The 18,783-nt window shown below is 45.9% G+C and overlaps 2 protein-coding genes across 6 annotated transcripts in view; both read right to left on the reverse strand.

Moving 5' to 3' along the window:
- The window catches only part of LOC111235463 (ATP-binding cassette sub-family D member 1-like), a 12,669-nt gene extending 1,289 nt beyond the window's left edge, over positions 1–11,380 (reverse strand). Inside the window, exons 1-16 of one of the 5 annotated variants that reach the window (XM_022763931.1) lie at positions 10,625–11,175; positions 9,786–9,915; positions 9,594–9,709; positions 8,413–8,570; positions 8,111–8,298; positions 7,470–7,644; positions 7,205–7,395; positions 6,860–7,040; positions 6,522–6,664; positions 6,028–6,202; positions 5,554–5,648; positions 3,000–3,145; positions 1,734–1,879; positions 1,271–1,355; positions 761–886; positions 322–409 (exon numbers count right to left, since the gene is read on the reverse strand). In XM_022763931.1, the coding sequence (XP_022619652.1) occupies positions 322–409; positions 761–886; positions 1,271–1,355; positions 1,734–1,879; positions 3,000–3,145; positions 5,554–5,648; positions 6,028–6,202; positions 6,522–6,664; positions 6,860–7,040; positions 7,205–7,395; positions 7,470–7,644; positions 8,111–8,298; positions 8,413–8,570; positions 9,594–9,709; positions 9,786–9,915; positions 10,625–10,647 (2,166 nt within the window). In that variant the 5' untranslated portion in view covers positions 10,648–11,175. The other 4 variants (XM_022763935.1, XM_022763933.1, XM_022763934.1 and 1 more) reach the window with 4 other exon arrangements.
- A 195-nt stretch (positions 11,381–11,575) lies between these two features.
- LOC111235465 lies at positions 11,576–18,770 on the reverse strand. Its single transcript, XM_022763937.1, has 3 exons — positions 18,035–18,770; positions 15,734–16,016; positions 11,576–15,647 (listed from the first exon to the last, which is right to left on the reverse strand). The coding sequence occupies exons 1-3, from the start codon at positions 18,471–18,473 to the stop codon at positions 15,542–15,544; spliced, it is 828 nt and encodes a 275-aa protein (XP_022619658.1). The 5' UTR covers positions 18,474–18,770; the 3' UTR covers positions 11,576–15,541.
- Between the last annotated feature and the right edge of the window lie 13 nt (positions 18,771–18,783).

The raw sequence follows: 18,783 nt of genomic DNA on the forward strand, positions 1-18,783 counted from the left end.
ACACAAACACAAACACAAACACAAACACACCATGCATGCCGGAGGCGTGTTGATGTGCAGCTGGTGGTTACCATAGTAACCAGAGCATCTGCAGAGGCAGCAGTCAGAGGGGTCTGTGGGTCATCTGAGGAGCTTCAGTTATTTGAGTGTGTGCGTGTGTATTTTTAATCATTATTATAATTATTTTGAGGAGTCACATGACTAACTCCTCCAATCACAGTCCACTTCAGTCTTCAGCTGTCTTTAGGACCGGGGGGGGGGGGGTTCTGCAGGTCTGTTCTGACCAAGACCATCATTCTGGAAGTATATCATATTAAATACCTGCAGAGAGAGACGAGTGGAGGCATCCAGAGGTTCAAACCTCCATCCTCCTTCTCCATCAAACTGAAGCAGGTGAGAGTGGTACTTCCTGTCAGACAGAAGAGGAGGAGGAGAAGAAGAAAGAGAAGAAGAAGAAGAAGAAGAAGAAGAAGAAGAAGAAGAAGAAGAAGAAGAAGAAGAAGAAGAGGATCATCAGGGTGGGGCAGCTGAGAGCAGCTCAGAGCTCTGCTGCCCCCTGCAGGAGGGAAACCAAACTACTTCATCTTGACATGATTTGTTTTTAAACACTGAGTCACACAAACAGCTCATATCAATCAATCAATCAATCAATCAATCAATCAATCAATCAATCAATCAATCAATCAATCAATCTTTTTGTAGTCAATATCATAACTGATATACATCTGAAACAGACAATTGTGTGTGTGTGCTTACTGACCACAGAGAGGGTCTGTGTGTGATTGAAAGCAGAGCTATCCCAGCATCCTTTGCAGCCTGAAAGATGTTTCCCTCCACATCGATGCTGACGGCGCTCGTACACTCATCCAGCAGAGCGTACCGAGGGCTGGGCGAGAGACATTCACATCACAGGGAGAAAGAGAGACTGTCAGAAGACAACAAGCAGTCAGACAGACAGCATCCAGGTCCAGCTCCAGGTCCTGGTGTCAGCACACCGAGTACCTCAGAGACCAGGACCACAGACTCAGGTGGAGCAACCCCCCTCCACTGTTTCCTGTCTCAACAACTCTGGACTCAGGTGATCCAGGTTCCCTGATGAACTGCCTTCATGTGAGTCTGTTCTGAGGAATCTCAACTCATCTGTGTCAGCTGTCAGTCAGAAAACAGTCAGTATAAATCCCAGAGTTAAGTCTGACAGGTGTTCATTTTTACCTGCTGTCTGAGCCTCACCTGTGAGTTAGAGAACAGGCAGTAAACAGTGAATATTTACCGGTGGTAGAACATACGAGCCATCCCCATTCTCTGCTTCTCTCCTCCAGAAAGAACGTCTTTCCAGTCACTGACAGACTCCCAGCCTGACAGACAGAGACCAGACAGAGACCAGTCAGTACAGGGAACCAGACTGTTTCTCTTCTTCATGAACACAACTGTAAAACATCAGGGCATCAACAGTGAAGTATGAAACATTAACATTAGAGACACAGAACAAAAGCAGCAGCAGCAGGACGTTTAAAGTCCACTGGGCCCTAAACACAGCATGATGTCTGCATCTCGTCACTTTACACGTGTTTATGTTGTCAAACGTGTTGTTTGGTACGTTCATGAAGTCTGACAGGCAGCAGCAGTGATCAGCTGATGAGATCAGATCAGATCTCTCTCTCACACTCTCTCACACACACACACACACACACACACACACACACACACACACACACACACGTTTACAGACTGACCTCCCTCACGGTCCAGGATGTACACCAGGTGGACGGTCCGGAGGATCTCTTCCAGATTTGAATCAGTGATCCCCCTCTGAACCATCTCCTCCACCGAATCTGGATAGATCACCTGGTCCCTGAGGGTCCCCTCTGACATGTAGGGCCTATACAGGATACAGTATTACATCATCACAACAGTACTACAGGTAGATCACCTGGTCCCTGAGGGCCCCCATCCTTACTACAGTCCTACTACAGTCCTGCTTCAGTGATGGTGACAGTACAGTTCCAGATGGTACAATTGTAGTACCACCTCTGTGGGCTGTAGCACATGTACTGAGGTTCTGTAGTGTCTGATTTCTTTCTGTGGAAAGACTTGAAACAAATGATGACCTCAGATGACATCACTGATGATGTGTCCAAGAGCAGCTAACTCACCAGGGGCTGCTAACACCACCTCTCTACAACCTCCCCATAAGCCTCCTACAACCCCAACCAGTTGGTGACTCAAGCACTGTGCTTGAGCCACCCCAGTCCAGCCCCCCAGGTGGTCTGGCATGCGCAATCAGGTGCAGTGGCCATCCTCAGTGGTTGCTTTCCTCTATGATCCGGCATGTGGCGGTGCACGGTGGCAGGACTCTCTGGTGTCGAGGTGTCTGTGTGAAGGACATTACACCCACTGCTCTGCAGCTGATTCAGGCTCCTCACAGACAGTCTGCTGGACAATGGGAGGAGGTGCGTGATTTCCGGTTGGTTACGCCTGCTCTTGGATTTCTAGCTCAGTTATTCTAGATCAGAACCTCACTCTTGAATTCCATGTTAAAAGGCTATAGCTAAGTGAAAAATATATCTACATCATTTAATGATCTTCTTTTAAGTCTTTACGAGCTCCATCAGTGTCTTTACAGGCTCCGTCATTTACCAGCTTCATCAGTGAAGCTGATTGTGACTTCCTACCACCGCTCAGGACGGGCAGCCGACTGTTGACCAATGAAGGCTGTCCAAGCTTCCAGACGCCATCACCACACTCAGAGCACACAGTCCTGTTGTCTGAAACAGGCAAGTGGTCCTGATGGGATTGACTGTCCACTAGGAGGACTGAATGGAGGAGGCCTCAGAGTGACAGGCAGTTACTCAGACCTGGTAGAGGAGTGCTGGAGTCAAGGATGGTAAGAGCAATGTGTTCCCACTGAGGACAGCTGCAGAGGATGTCTGTGAAATAACGGCTGGACAGTATAGTACTAGTAGCAGTAGTAGTAATAGTAGTAGTACTAGTAGCAGTACCTCTGAGGGATGTAGAACATGTGCTGTGGTTCTGGACGGTACAGGACTCCTCCATAAACAGGCCACAGTCCACTGAGGATCCTGAACAGAGAACTCTTCCCACAGCCGTTTGGACCTGTGATCAACACATTCATTCCCTCATCCATCTGACACACAGGGACAAAAAATACACTTTATTAAACCTGATTCGATAGATATGTAAACAAACAGAAAAGTCTGCTGATTTTGTTTTTTCATGACACAAGATGAAAACAGCTGGGAACTAGGTGGTTGCTATGGTGCTCTTCTCGTCAGTTTCTAGGTTAGAAACAGATGACTGGGAAGATGTTTCAGGTGGTTGTTGTGGGATTTCTTTGTGGTTTCAAGGCAGTTGCTAAGGTTCTCTTGGTGGTTGCTAAGGCTTTACAATTACTGTCAGTAGTTAACATCGCAGCATTTGTGAGGATTGACTGGAACTAGGGACGTAATGATACCAGAAGTCTGGACGTTTGGTACCAAGACCAGTGAAATTCCACGATACTCAATCCCAAATATGATACCACAACAAAAGAAACAGAGAAGAGGCTGCTGCACAGTGTGCTAACAAACATGCACATGTGTGTGCACAAACACACACATGCACACACTTAGTTTAAATTGACTAACAGACCCATGATGTGAAAATATTAATTTAAAGTCAGTGTTACATTCTGACAGACTGAACAGTGATGACTGTACCTGCTAATGTTGTGAGTATCCACCTCACACTATGAGCTGTCGCTACGTTAGCCTGAACAAGCTAAGGTTGGCCTAAAAAGAAGGTAACGTCAGCATCAACATATGTGAACGTTGTGTGGGGCATAGCTACAACAGATGTCTCTGTCACAGTTCACACACAGTAACATTTCAGGATATAGACAAGTTGACGACATGTTGTTGATATAAAGTGAACAACTGAAACTACGAGGAGCTAAGTAAGTGGATGTTCAGTTTAGACTAATGGGCTGATCCAGCTGCAGGACAGTGGACTGCCACTGTTACACTGAAGTGTTGTGTGATGAACTTGTGCCTCAGACTGATTATTATTACTGACACCAACAGAGAAAAACACTGTGGTTCTGATTCACATATCAAACTGAGTGTTGATTAAATCTGTATCTGACAAACTGAAATAAATAACTGCAGCTATAGACACAGATCCTCACGGATTAGACTGCAAAACTCTGACAGTCTGATGAACCACTTTTCTGAAATCTTCAGACTCTGCAGGTGACGACACTCTGAGAGAACCAACCAATCACAGAGCAGCTGTCGGAGCCGAGGGGTCTAAGGTCGAAAACCAGACGAAAGAGAGGATGTTCTGTTTCCATCAATGTTCCTCTTCTTCTTCTGTCATGTTTTCTTCTGTTGCGTCTGTGCCACAAGAATTTCCCTCAATTTAATCCCTCTATTGTGTGTCTGTGTGCGAACACATGCACACACACACTCACACTCACACACACACTCACACACACAGTCTGTGTTTCAGTAATGCTAATGAGCTGCAGGCTCTGCTGTGACCTCTAACCTCAGTCAGATGGAAACACTGGTGAAAGAATGAGAGTTAAAAAGATGAAAAATAGATAAAGGCATCATAGCACTGAGCATGGTCTATACCACAGTGACATCATCACTACCCTCACACATATACCAATCAGACACAACTGTTTGTTACCACAGATTTTCCAGAGAGAAATCCATACATGCTGCAACAGTGACACCCTGTGGTCACCAACACAAACTACACACAAACAACACTGCACACAGACAACAGACTTAGTTTCCCAGGGAAAGTGGAGGAATAACCACTGTAAAACCTGCTGTATGTTGCCCTGGAAACCACCCTCCACACTCTGATCAACACTCAGTCAGCTGTTACTGTTATGGAGCTCTATAGTGGTGACATGTCAGTTCTGTCAAAGACGTTTTCCCAGCTGTTCATTCAAATATAGCTTTTAGCCCAGTGAGCATGCTCAACCTCACAGCATAGTGGATTGTTACTCTCCCAGGACTTCCACTCTGCACTTGTCGTCTCACAGGCATTAGAGAAAATATATGAAACAGGGAAAATAGACAAAAATAGTGTCATGAGAGAAAGGAAGGACGAAAAAGCTCTGATGTGGTGTGGTTGGTTTTGGCTGCAGGGCACACACCATGCAGCTGGATGTTCTGAACCACTACGCATCTCTGATGTGGTGGCAATAGGCTGAAAGACAGTCCAACTGTCACCCCTTTCCTACTCAGGCTGCAGGCTGTGCAGATCAGGTTGACGATGACAGAGGCTAAAGTAAGATGCTGCCACTTGGTGGAACAGTACACTCTATGTGCTGGATAGCTTTCTGGAACAACGCCACAGACTACGACCTCCCTGCAACCCTCACTGCTCACCACAACAGTTCAGTTATTATCTTATAATGAGGATTTCTTTGTTTCCCTGCTACTAAAGGAAGAAGAAATAACAACAAAAACAAGAAAACAAACATCAGTATTGTCTCAGCCCAGAGTTTCATTCGGTTCATCTCTAGTTTCAGGTTACCTTGATGTTAAGGCTGGACACCACCACGTCTCCAGTCGGTGTGATGATTGGCAGGTTCTCACAGCGAATCCCCTTCTCCACACTGATCACCTGACCTGCACATGACAACAACACAACATGACAACATAATACAACAACATGACAACAAGATAAAAACACAACATGACAACAACATAACAACTCTGAGCTGAATGATGGATTTTGAACAGACACAGATCAACATCGTGACTCTGTGAAGAAGAGACCAGGTGTTTCCTCCTGTACAGGTACGAGTCGTATCAGAGAACACTGTTCTGATTTACAGCTTGTTTCTCATAATGCAATATGAACACAGACCTTGTCATGATACTCAGGTTTTGAATCCATCAGTGTGAGACAGTTAGAGCTGTTTCTACCCTCATGCCTGAGAAGGTCTGAGGGGCACTTCATAGAGATGAGTCAGCATCATGCTACATCGCTACAAGCTCCACCCACCTCTGATCTGCAGTCGACCACAGACTCTCTGACCGTGCTGAACCACAGCTGCGCCTCCTGCTGGTGACTCCTCCTCCTCTCTGTCTGCAGAGCGGCGGTAGATTCCCTGATTCACATCTTCAAACACATCCAACATCTCAGAGACACGAGCTGTGTAACCTGCCAGCTCTGTCACCTGGACAGGTAAATACACAGTAAGCTTCACTTTTTCACTGAGGTCAACACCTGTTCTACAAAGACACCTGTGGAGACAGAGACAACGATGAAGAGGAGAGAGAGAGGAGGAAGAGAGAGAGGAAAAGGAGTAGGAGAGAGAGAGAGGAAAGAGGATGAGGAGAGAGAGGAAAAGGAGAGAGGGAGAGGAAGAGGAGGAGAGAGAGAGGGGAAGAGGAGGAGAAAGAGAAGAAAAGGAGAGAGGGAGAAGAAGAAGAAGAGGAGAGAGAGAGGAAGAGGAGGAGAAAGAGAGAAGGAGAGAGAGAGAAAGAGGAGGTCACCTCCTTGTATGAGCTCATGATCCTCTCCACAGCGTCTGCTCCAGCGTTGAGGAGGTTTCTGGCCGTGGTGAAGGCCTGCGTCCTCTCACTCACCAACTCCTCTTCCTTCATCACCATAGCCGCCTGCTTCACCTCCTCAGAATCTGGAGGTCACAGTTCAAAGGTCACACATCATCAGTGTTTGTTACAACCAGTATCTGGTTTGTTTTTATCAACCTTTATTTACACATGTGATGAAGAACAGAGAAACCTCCATCAGCTGGAGCCTGTGTCACATGGTCAACATGTTCCCTTGTCAACTGTATTTAATACATCATGTATATTCAGTGTGTGTTTACCATATTTGGAGTATCCTGTGGCGGTGATGATGGGCACAGCGACCATCACCAGGCCGGAGGCACTCCACACGTACTTCATGAGGAACTGTTCCAACATGACGTACCAGAGTCGCTTTAACAGGATCTGATGGATCTGAGACGACAGAGACATGTAGCTCCTCTGCAGCTGGGCCATCTCCACCTACGAATCAAACACACCTCTACATTAACATCACAGACGGGGCCATCTCCACCTATGAATCAAAGACACCCTGCACAGTGCTGACTGTATGACTTCCTGTTAAAATTCCAGTTATTGTTTAAAGCTGCAGTGATTTGTTGTGTTCACCGGGGGGCGTCCTGTACCTTGTGTCCTCCATAGAACGCGATCTCCTCAGAGTTGGCGATGATGCGTGAGTGCATGTATCTCAGGTCTCCTTTCCTCTTCGCCTCCTCGGACACCAGTTTCCCAAATCGAGGCGAGCAGGAGCGCAGGACTTTGGCGGTGAGTGCCACCACCAGGCCGGCAATAACAGACGGCCATGTGGTGTTTGCTCCTGCAGGATGGTAGTGATGTTTAAACACTCTGACCTGTGGTGTGTTATGTTCTGGCACACGAACACTGACCCACCTTTAGAGTGGGCGGTGCGCAGCAGGGTGTAGCAGGTGACAACCACGTCCAGGATGGGTTTGGTCAGGTTGGAGTAGAGATGAGCAACGGAGGCTGAAAACATGACGATGTCCTCAGTGAGAGACTGATCGGGATTGGACAGACGAGCATCCATGTTACTGACCCGGTAATAAGTCTGCAGAGACAGAGAGACATTATAGAGGACTTCCAGCTGACGCATCATGTCCCCGCCCACCTGTCCTGTGTCCAGGTACGAACATGAAGGCAGAGCAACAGTTGTGTCTATACAGACTGATGCACCTGAGAGGGATCAAAGATTCAAGTATTTTGTGGTGACTCTGGACCACCAGCAGGTTTTAACCCAGTTTAAACTGATAATGTTCCAGGTGAACAGGTGATATATACTTCAGGGTGACTAGAGTCACTGGAGTCACTCTGGAGATATTGATCAGTAATTAATAATGATCAGTCCAAGACTCAGAGGGCCTGAGTCAGGAAGTTGATGTGTGACAGGACAGAACACTGAGTCACAAAGAGATCAAAGGTGAACATGTTTTATTTTAGCTGGGAAAGTGTGTGTGTGTGTGTGTGTGTGTGTGTGTGTGTGTGTGTGTGTGTGTGTGTGTGTGTGTGTGTGAGACCTGGTTGGTGAAGTACAGCTGGTAGGCATGGTTGACCAATCGGCTCCTGAAGCTGAGGGCCAGCTGACCTTCCAGGAACCTGATGGTGCTGTTGATGAACGTTGCAGGAACTGCGATGAGTAGCCACTTAGAGAGCTGCAGCACGAAGGCCCGAGGATCCTTCTGAACTATAGTCTTAACTATCAATCCTGGAACAATCAATTCTATCGATTATTGATGCTCTTCTTTTGCACACACACTGGAATACACAAAAAAGGTACAGGTACAGACAGACAAACAGGTAGGTACAGATAGGTACAGACCATCCAGAGCAGCGACGTAGATGGATAGGAAGGTCCTGGACATCAGAGTGACAGAGTGTAAAACCAACAGACCGACCTCTGGACACAGTAACCGTGGAAACAAGAGCTTCAACAGACGAGACAGTCTGAGGACAAACTCCTTGTTCACTGATGGAGACCTGAAGATAGACGGAGACATCTGTCTGACTAGGTTCATTCTACAGTGTGAAGCTGCTTCATCTGGACCTGTTGTCATGGAAACAAGTCCTCTAACCCAAACCCTTAAGGGCACAGGCTTACTAACATTTTGCCATGGTAACTGCTGCACGCATGTTCGAGATAACAGATCTTTATATTTGTCTCATGTTGTATTTTGCTTAGTGTGACTGAAGCCAGGTAACGAAGAGATCCTGAGGTCTGTACTATGAAGCAGGATTCAAGGTTATTGAGGTAACTTCAGGTTTAATTCAGGGTTTTCAGCCCTAAGATGGTGGTTGTGTTCATTATAGTTTGTTCATCATCAGACAAAAGAAGAAACTTCATGATAATTCATGCACTTATTTACAATGTGTCCTTGGTCAGACCTTAATAATTAGAAATTATTTCTAGTGTTTCTTTTTTCTTCTTTCCAGTCATGTGATCATAGTGTTTACATTTCAACTGTTGAATATCACTTTTGGATGTCGCTATAACCACATTTACCTGCAGGCATCAGCGTTTCTTCTCATATCATATTAAGTACTTGGTTGGTGGTTCTGACGATGTTGCTTATAATTAACAACTCTGCCTCTTTCACATGAACACGCTTGTGCCTGTACAGGTAAACCCAGGGTTAACTGAGCTAGGTGATAACCAGCTTCGTAGTACAGGTTATCCAGCATGGTCAATGTTAGGTTCAGGTAAGCCACATAATGAAAAGGTGTCCTGGGTATGTTGAACTTGCCTCGTAGTAAAGGCCTATGGACCTGTTGGACTGCGCTGATTGATTCACTCAGATTTTCAGGAACCACAAACCTATCAGCGAGGATCTAGGTTATCTTCATAAGTCCACAATTTAGGAACTAGTTTTCATGACCAGTACTCCAATAGCTGCTTTTAGAGTCTCTGGACTCAATTTCAGACTGATGGAGAGACACTGTAACACACACACACACACACACACACACACACACACACACACACACACACACACACACACACACCTGCTGTCACTTTTCTGCTTCTTCTTCTTCTCTGTGCTGTTTCCCACAGAGCTGGAGGTGGTGGCCACACCCACAGGGAGGTTAGTTTCACCCAGCTGTTTACCTTCTGCACTCCTCTGAAAACAAAACAAACACACTCAGTGTGTGTACGTGTGTGTTTGTGTGTGTGTGCATGTGTGTGTGTTTCTTCACCTGTATCCTCCTCCAGACATACGGGGACATTTTTTTGACGGCATAGGCGGCAAGCAGCACGGCCATCAGCTTCCTGAGTCTGGAGCTCCGCCTCAGCTGAGCCGGTAGCTTCTGATAGGTCAGCTGCATGCTGACAGAGAGGTGACAGGTGACCAATCAGGGGAAAGAAACAGAAGTGCATCACAGGAGGAGTCCAAACTGAACTTGGTCCCAGAGGGGTCCACTGAGACAGCAGGGTTGTCGTCATGGAAACAACATGATGAACTCTGGGGCTGACCCTCGACCTGCACAAGTGAGAGAAGGTGAGTGAACTTTCTGTGACAAATGTTCAGTCTGTGCTGCATGAGGACACGCCTCCATCTCAGCAGCTGATTGATCAAAGCCTGAGATTATCAGTATTTATGATCAATACTGTCTGAGACTGCATCAACATCATAACTAACCATCATCTTCATCATCATAACTAACCATCACCTATTCATTATTACTGACCATCATCTTCATCATCACAATGGTTATTTTTCACTTTCTCTGAAAGAAATATAAAATGTGAATGTGAGCTTCACTATCTTAATTCAGCTTTGTTATGAATTAAACAGTAAATTCAGGAGAAATTATCAGTCGATAGAGTTCATTTTATTATTATTATTAGACAGAGCAGTTGGCTGTAAACAAACATCAGTATCTAATGATTTTTATAAACCAAATATGTTCACAGATCAATCGTTAAGATCGTTAATACATGCAACTTCAGTAATAATCTGATGATTCACTGTGTTCAGCTTTAATACGGTCAGTACTAACGTACTGCAGTACTACTATGGTGTCAGTACTTTTACCTGGGAGCTGTGATAGCGGTCATAAACGGTGACGGTAATGTCCCGTGTCTCCGCTCCGTCCTTTACACCCACTTGTATTATGGCCGACTGTTCACACCGATAAAACCCGGTAAGTCTGATTCTGTGAGTCTGGTTAGTTAGCTCCGGTTACCGTTAGCTTCGGTAAAGACTGTGTAGCAGCCGGCTAACAGTACACAACTGCCTTTACTCATCGTGTCAGACATAAACCCGTTTTCTTTAGATGTCTATCGACCGTTAACTCCGGGTCCGGGTCCGCGGTGTCGAAACCGAACCAAACAAAGATTTTAAATCGAGTTTAAATACCCTGCAGCTAACGGAGCGATGCTAACAAAGCTAGCCGCTAACAGCAGGAACTTTGTTGTTCCTCTGATGTGAACATGAAAAGATTTTTGTTTAACGGTCTGATCCGGTCCTTGTGGTCCGGGTCTGACCAGGACACGTACTCTAATTCCTTATGTTCCTCCTCTAAGACGCTGTCGTTTTACTTAATCTTTAACCCGGTTAACGGAGTTTAATGTCGCGGGAGAAAGTTCAGCCTGTTTACCTGAGAGGACAGGTTGCGTCCCAATACTCACTCCTCCTCTCCTACATCCTACCTTCCTACACAGAGACCTTCCCTTCTTCGGTCCCTTGTTACCAGCTGGGGTTAGTGGTAACCAGCTGTGAACTGTAGGTACCAGGCGGGGGTTTAGGTGCTTTGCTTTAGGGCACGTCCGTGCTGTTCATTCACTTCCCTTACTTGCTTTTCTTCCTGGTCTAGGGATTAGACTGGGCGACCTTTCAGTTCCAGACCTGCTTCTGTAACCAGGCTGCTGCTGTAAGATCTGCAACGCCCCCTGTAGGTCCAGGTCTGTGAAGATAGCTTACTCTGTGACTGATGAAGAATCAGTTAAACGTAAACAGTGTAAACCTGGATTAAAAGACAGCTCAAACCGTGAAGACAAAACTTTATTTAAAAAAAGCATGTTTACAGCCTGTCAGTCATTTATTTACAGTAAGCTTTTTCATTGTCCAATATGATACAGCAGAAAGATTCAGAGTGAAAAAGTACAAATGACTGAAGAGTCCAAAAAGATAGAAAATGATTTTTACACAAAGTTAAGAGACAAAAACCAACTGTACAGAGTGCACCTGAACACATCACAGCAGAGACAGCTGTGACATCACACTGACTGTCCACAAAGCTGGTCCTGGACCTGAAGGGGGACAGGACATCATCACAAGTCCTACTGGTACAACAGAGTACTGTAGTTAGTACTAGTACTGCATGGTACAGGTACTACTACAGTACAGTACTGAACAGTGTCAGGGCTGCAGGTCTGAGGACACAGAGTTCACCTCCTGTCACTACACCTGTTAAACCTGATACATGATGATGGATTCAGAGACTAAATCTGAAGGTTTGAGTCAAACAAATATATTAAATCAATATTAAATGAACTGATGATCAGTAGAATGAAAAAAACAGCACCAGACAAAATCAACAGTTACAGTTCAATGATTAAACAGACTTTTTAAATAGTCAGAAAATTGCACAGAGTTTGGTTGGCAGCTGGTGGAGTACTGCTGGAGACCTGTGGCCTCTATAATCCTGACTACAGCCCTGAATACTTCTACTGTGCAATACTGTTCTGAGTATCAGAGTATTACACACTGGTACTGCAGTATTCAGACTGGTTCATGAAACAGTCATGAAACAGTCACTCAGTATATTTACATTTGTGTTTCTGTCTTGTCCTGACATCTGTTCTGCTTTGGTGTAAGACCGGAGTGAGAAGAGGTGCATGCTGGGACTGAAGCCATGGTCACATGAGAGCTGGGGTCAGTCTTCTAAACAAACCACAGATGTTAATGAGACAGAAGTTATTCAGTGTGGTCAGACCTCTGTCAATCAGAGGGTGACAGCTGCAGTGTCCAATCCTGTGCTTGGGTTTCTGAAGATGGGTGGGGCTTATATTTGGATAACTGTTTGATCTGCTGCTCTGTTGATTCTGGTTTGTTGTGGAGAAGCCAATCAGGTGAAGAGACCAGTTACCTGTAGAGTGACATCAGTCTTCTGCTCTACCTGTGGAGTTGTGCGGGAGAACTGATCTGGTTCTGAGGGTCCAGACACAGATGTTGAGCCAGTAAATATTGTGTCAATATTATTATTTCATTTGGCAGTAATGAGGTTGAGTGGTTTGTGTCTACCTGCTGCAGATACCTGCTCACCTGTTCATCAGTGTGGAGTCAGTGTATATGTGTTCTTATTGATGCCACACATGTCAGTCATTAACCAGCTGTTTGAAGGTTTTAAATAACAAGCGTCTGACCTCTGACCTGTCATGTGACCGCGGCTGCGTTTGGAGGGAACTGGAGGTCAGACTGGTTTTTGTGGAGCTGAACAACCTGATTTTAAAAACTGATCTCAGAACAGAACCAAAGCACAGACTCAGAGTTTTTGGTTCAGAGAACAAACTGATAACAGACCAGCAACAAAACAACATGAAGCACGTTCTTATGTTGACCACAGGAACACAGACTCAGCAGGTGTCAGCAGAGAAAACCTATCATCAAACAGTAATAATCAATATTCTATAATAAAGGTGGAGCAGACCTGACACCATCAGACCTCCATCAATACTTCACATGGTTTACAAAGCTGCATTAAAGTGATCTTTTCACTGGAGCTCAGTACAAAACAGGATCAATAAACCAATCAATCACAATACAAACACTGACATCATTGTCTGATTGTCGCTGCAAACCATTTTTATCCTGAAACAATTGAAACACAGAGATCCTCTTATTGCTCTCAGACCGGACCTGGATCTGGATTCTGAAGTCCTGCAGAGACTGAAGACCTGGACCTGATCAGCTCTGACTGCAGTTCCTGTCTCAGTCAGGAGGAGGAAGGAAGATCTGTTTTCATGTTTGACTGAGATGTTCAATAAAACAGACAGAGGACCAGTATGACCAGTGAAGCAGCTCTCAGCCCGTCAGCATCAGGAGCCTCTGCTCTAAGAAAACCACATGGTGGTTGTTGTTGTTGTTAGCAACAGCAACAGTTGTTGTATTCTCTGCATGGTCTGTTGCTGCTATGTCACAAGTGTGTATCATGTGACCTGTTGTATCACTGTCTATCTGTGAAGTCTTACACCAATAGGAAAAAGGTTGGATTTATAAAACAAACCTGACAGGAGAACATTCACCTGTACAAGTGTATCCAGGTCTACAGACACTTTGGAGAAACAGAAGGTGAAACTTAATGATCTTTTATATTGATCTAGAGGTGCACTGATTAGTTGAATATTTATATCACTTCAAATCAGAACATTAATTTAATATGTGATGTCCCAAATATCTAACCGTGTTAGATGTTTGTAACAGGCTAACAGTCTGACAAGCTAACAGGCCAACAGGCTAACAGTCTGACAGGCTAACAGGCCAACAGGCTAACAGTCTGACAAGCTAACAGGCCAACAGGCTAACAGTCTGACAAGCTAACAGGCCAACAGGCTAACAGTCTGACAAATCTAAAAGTCTAACAGGTTAAAAGGCTAAAAGTGTGACAGGCTAACAGGCTGACATGCTAACAGCCTAAAAGTCTGTAAAACTAACAGGCTAACAGGCTAATAGGCTGCTGCATCAATCACAACATATCAGCTTCTGTTGTGTTTATTTCTTCAGACCAGCTGCTGTTCTCCACAGGAACAACAGGTTATCATGAAGCATTTTACAATGACCATAATGGGCAGAGAGCGGGGCCAAATCCTGCACACCTGGAGGTACAAAGGGAACCTGTCTATTCGTACATTAACTTGATCAGTATGTGCACAACACTGCTGTGAGCACATTACCTTTGGTTTGGATCCTTCAGGTTCTGAGGCTCCTGATGCTGTAAGGGCTGCTGGGACTGGATCTGTCTCAGCAGTGGTGACTCTGTCACCGACCTGCTGCTTTTCACTCTTTAATATGATCAGAGACACAACAGGAAGCTCAGTTGAGCTCATCAATCTGCATCAGCTGCTTCACGGTTAGTGCAGAGACACTGAGTCCATACTGTAAAAACACCTGGAGAACTTCACCTGCTGGTTTCAGAAGAACTCACCTGAGGGATCAAGGTCACCTGATCTGATCAGTTTAACTTTATCAAAAGTTCATCTTTCAGATTTATAAACTGCTGGTTGGCTGGACTGAGCTGGTGATATCTAAACGCTTGTGTCCTCAGAGAGAGTGCATTATCATTATCATTATCATCATCATCATCATCATCATCATCATCATCATCATCATCATCATCATCATCATCATCATTATCGTCATTATCATCATCATCCTCACTGTTATCAAAAGTTCTTATAAAAACTCTGATGTGTCCTGATTGTCTGAGCAGAGGCTGAGAGACGAGGACACTGTCGTAAAAAAATTAGAAACAACCCACGACAGAAGTAAACGGGAAACAAGTCCAGGTCCACGATGTTTAGACGTGTCCTCGAGTTCATTTCTATCCCTGATACAAAGACCAGTTCATTAAAGCCGAGCAGCACCTGAACCTGGAGAGGATGGTCAGCTGACCTGAGTCCAGATACCAGATACACCTCAGCCAGCTTTGTGGTTTATCCAGTCATTCTGTCTGTTTTTTTTTATCCACAGACTCAACCTGGGCAATGACATCATCATCATCCTCTGTGACATCATGGTGGGCGGGGTTTCAGGTGAAGTCAGAGAGAAAAAAGTTGTGAGGAGCTGCTGCAGCGACCTGAAGAGAACCACCTCATGTCAACACTGAGCTGCAGGTCCTGGAGAACAGGAGGAGGTTCTGTGTGTCCAGGTGACTACGGGTGGTTGATCCCAGGAAGCCAGCCTAGGATTGGTCTGTTTATCCGTCTGTCAGTGTGATGCTTGGTCGGTGAGTCAGACCAGAGTCCCAGGAGACGGTTGGTCAACAGACGGGTCTTTGAGAAGAACTTCCTGTTTCTGAGGAGGGAAGGAGTCATGGTAGAGAGAGCTGTCCATAGACCTGAGAGAGAGAGAGAGGTGGTCAGGTACAGGACTCAGGTGCTCTTACAGCAGTGGATCTGCACCTGGACAGGTGAGCTGCCCTACCTGCCGTGCAGTGGGCGTCCATGGAACGTGGCTGAATGCGGCAGCATTTGTTTGTAATGTGGCGGAGCGTGATGATGACTCTCCTCGGTCTGATAGTTTGACTGTTGGATGACACCGTGAGTTGTCCGTCTGCGCTGCAGAGCTCCGCCTCCACCTGCCTGACCTTTGACCCCCCCGTTCACCTTAGTTGATGCCCCTGTGGTGACCCCTGTGTTCACCTTTCCATTGGCCTGGTTTTGGTGGGTGGAGCCTATGGTGTTCCTCAGGTACCAGTCCCTCAGACCTGTCAAGGACACATCAGATATTAGTTATTATTAGTTATAAGTTACAGCAGAGTTTACCTGCTGAGTCACTGTCACACCTGAGGATGATCCACATCTGACTTTACATCAAATACACTGCGTTCCAAATTATTATGCAAATTGGATTTAAGTGTCATAAACATTTAATTTTTTGTTTCTCAATTAAACTCATGGATGGTATTGTGTCTCAGGGCTCTTTGGATCATTGAAATCAATCTCAGACACCTGTGATAATTAGTTTGCCAGGTGAGCCCAATCAAAGGAAAACTACTTAAGAAGGACATTCCACATTATTAAGCAGGCCACAGGTTTCAAGCAATATGGGAAAGAAAAAGGATCTCTCTGCTGCCGAAAAGCGTCAAATAGTGCAATACCTTGGACAAGGTATGAAAACATTAGATATATCACGAAAACTTAAGCGTGATCATCGTACTGTAAAGAGATTTGTGGCTGATTCAGAGCACAGACGGGTTCGTGCAGATAAAGGCATAATGAGGAAGGTTTCTGCCAGACAAATTCATCGGATTAGGAGAGCAGCTGCTAAAATGTCATTACAAAGTAGCAAACAGGTATTTGAAGCTGCTGGTGCCTCTGGAGTCCCGCGAACCTCAAGGTGTAGGATCCTCCAGAGATTTGCAGTTGTGCATAAACCTGCTATTCGGCCACCCCTAAACAATGCTCACAAGCAGAAACGGTTGCAGTGGGCTCAGAAATACAGGAAGACTAATTTTCAAACAGTCTTGTTTACTGATGAGTGCCGTGCAACCTTGGATGGTCCAGATGGATGGAGTAGTGGATGGTTGGTGGATGGCCACCATGTCCCAACAAAGTAGCGACGTCAGCAAGGAGGTGGTGGAGTCATGTTTTGGGCCGGAATCATTGGGAGAGAGCTGATGGGCCCCTTTAGGGTCCCTGAAGGTGTGAAAATGACCTCGGCAAAGTATGTAGAGTTTCTGACTGACCACTTTCTTCCGTGGTACAAAAAGAAGAACCGTGCCTTCCGTAGCAAAATCATCTTCATGCATGACAATGCACCATCTCATGCTGCAAAGAATACCTCTGTGTCCTTGGCTGCTATGGGCATAAAAGGAGAGAAACCCATGGTGTGGCCCCCATCTTCCCCTGACCTCAACCCTATTGAGAACCTTTGGAGCATCCTCAAGCAAAAGATCTATGAGGGTGGGAGGCAGTTCACATCAAAACAGCAGCTCTGGGAGGCTATTCTGACATCCTGCAAAGAAATCCAAGCAGAAACTCTCCAAAAACTCACAAGTTCAATGGATGCAAGAATTGTGAAGGTGATATCAAAGAAGGGGTCCTATGCTAACATGTAACTTGGCCTGTTAAGATGTTTTTCATTTAAATAGCTTTTGATTTCAGTAAATATGACCTCCTAATGCTGCAAATTCAACAAATTACCATTTTTGGTTCTTTACAACCTATAAAATGTTTTGAAACTCTGTTGTACATAATAATTTGGAACATTTGACTTTTTTATTTTTGAAAAAAATACTGTTATCATTGGGAGGTTTGTTCAATAAAATTTTAATTATACTCTAACGGTTGATGACTTGAAAATTATACTGACTGTCATTTGCATCGACTATTTTGGAAAATAGAAAAATAACATTTGCATAATCATATGGAACGCGCTGTATGAATCAATTTATGAACACAATCTGGACCCAGCCCAACCAAGGACCAAGGTGGGGTCACGAAGAATCATCAGATTACCTGGACCAGGTGTTTCAGCCAGTGAGGAGTTCATCATGTGTAGACACAGGTGAGGTCAGGAGGTCTGACATAGCCAGAGCCCATTCAGCTCACTGTGGACTTTAAAGTCCCCAACTCATCAACAGCTGATCCTGCTCAACACCCACTGCTCATTACTTCATTTGTGTTTAAGGTGGATTCAGGTATTTTATGGAGAACTCAGGTGTTTAAGGTGGACTCAGGTGTTCTCAGATGTTTTCTGCTGTGTGATGTAACTAGTTCTTACCTTCCAGGGCGAGGGCCTTGTGGAGGCTCCTGGTGGCCTCCTCCAGCTGTGTGTCCTGGTTGGGGGGCAGCTGTGGGGGTCGAGGAGGCAGCAGGTGGGGGTGGGGATCAGGCTGGATGGCGGACAGAGGAGGATTATGGGTATCGGACTGGCTCTGCTGCACCGGGAGAAAGGGGCCGCAGGATTTGGTGCGGGTCACTTTGACTCGCCGCTGGTCGCTGTGGTGACCATGGTAGGTGGGCGGGGCTCCGGGGGGCTGCTGGGAGGAGGAGTGACCGTTGTAGAGCAGCTGGTGCTGCGATGTGATTGGCTGTCTGTTACTGGCCTGGGACTGCTGTCGCTGCAGCAGCTGCTGTTTCCCCCAGACGTAGTCCAGCAGGACCTCGCTGTACCCCACTCCTCTTCCTCCCCCTCTTCCACGCCCTGCCCCTCCTCCCATCGCTCCTCCCTCCACAGGTCTGTTATTCGTCCTTGTCCATCCGTCCGTCAGCGTCTCAGAGCTCCTGAATGCACCAGTGGCGTTTGTTCCTCTGGACCCCGGCAGACCATTTACCCACAGTCCTCCCTGCTGTGGCCCCCCCTCCTCCTCCGGGAAGTTGATGCGGTCTAGGTGGCCATCTGAGCTGTTACTGCGATGAGCTGCGTTAACTTTGACCCCCGCCTCACCCACTGCTCCTGCATCTGAGGGGCCGGAGGAGGAGGAGTCCTGAGAGCGAGGGGGAGGATGCAGGGGAAGGGGGGGTGGGTGG

The sequence above is a fragment of the Seriola dumerili genome, unplaced genomic scaffold (assembly GCF_002260705.1).
Source record: "Seriola dumerili isolate Sdu_G_001 unplaced genomic scaffold, Sdu_1.0 BDQW01000493.1, whole genome shotgun sequence".
NCBI lineage: Eukaryota > Metazoa > Chordata > Actinopteri > Carangiformes > Carangidae > Seriola > Seriola dumerili.

Excerpts from the sequence above, each read along its gene's own strand:
- LOC111235465 (XM_022763937.1), bottom strand. The coding sequence starts at position 18,473 with ATGGGAGGAGGGGCAGGGCGTGGAAGAGGGGGAGGAAGAGGAGTGGGG. Across the intron at positions 16,017-18,034 it reads CAAGGCCCTCGCCCTGGAAG|GTCTGAGGGACTGGTACCTG; the intron begins GTAAGAACTAGT and ends TGTCCTTGACAG. Across the intron at positions 15,648-15,733 it reads GGACGCCCACTGCACGGCAG|GTCTATGGACAGCTCTCTCT; the intron begins GTAGGGCAGCTC and ends TCTCTCTCTCAG.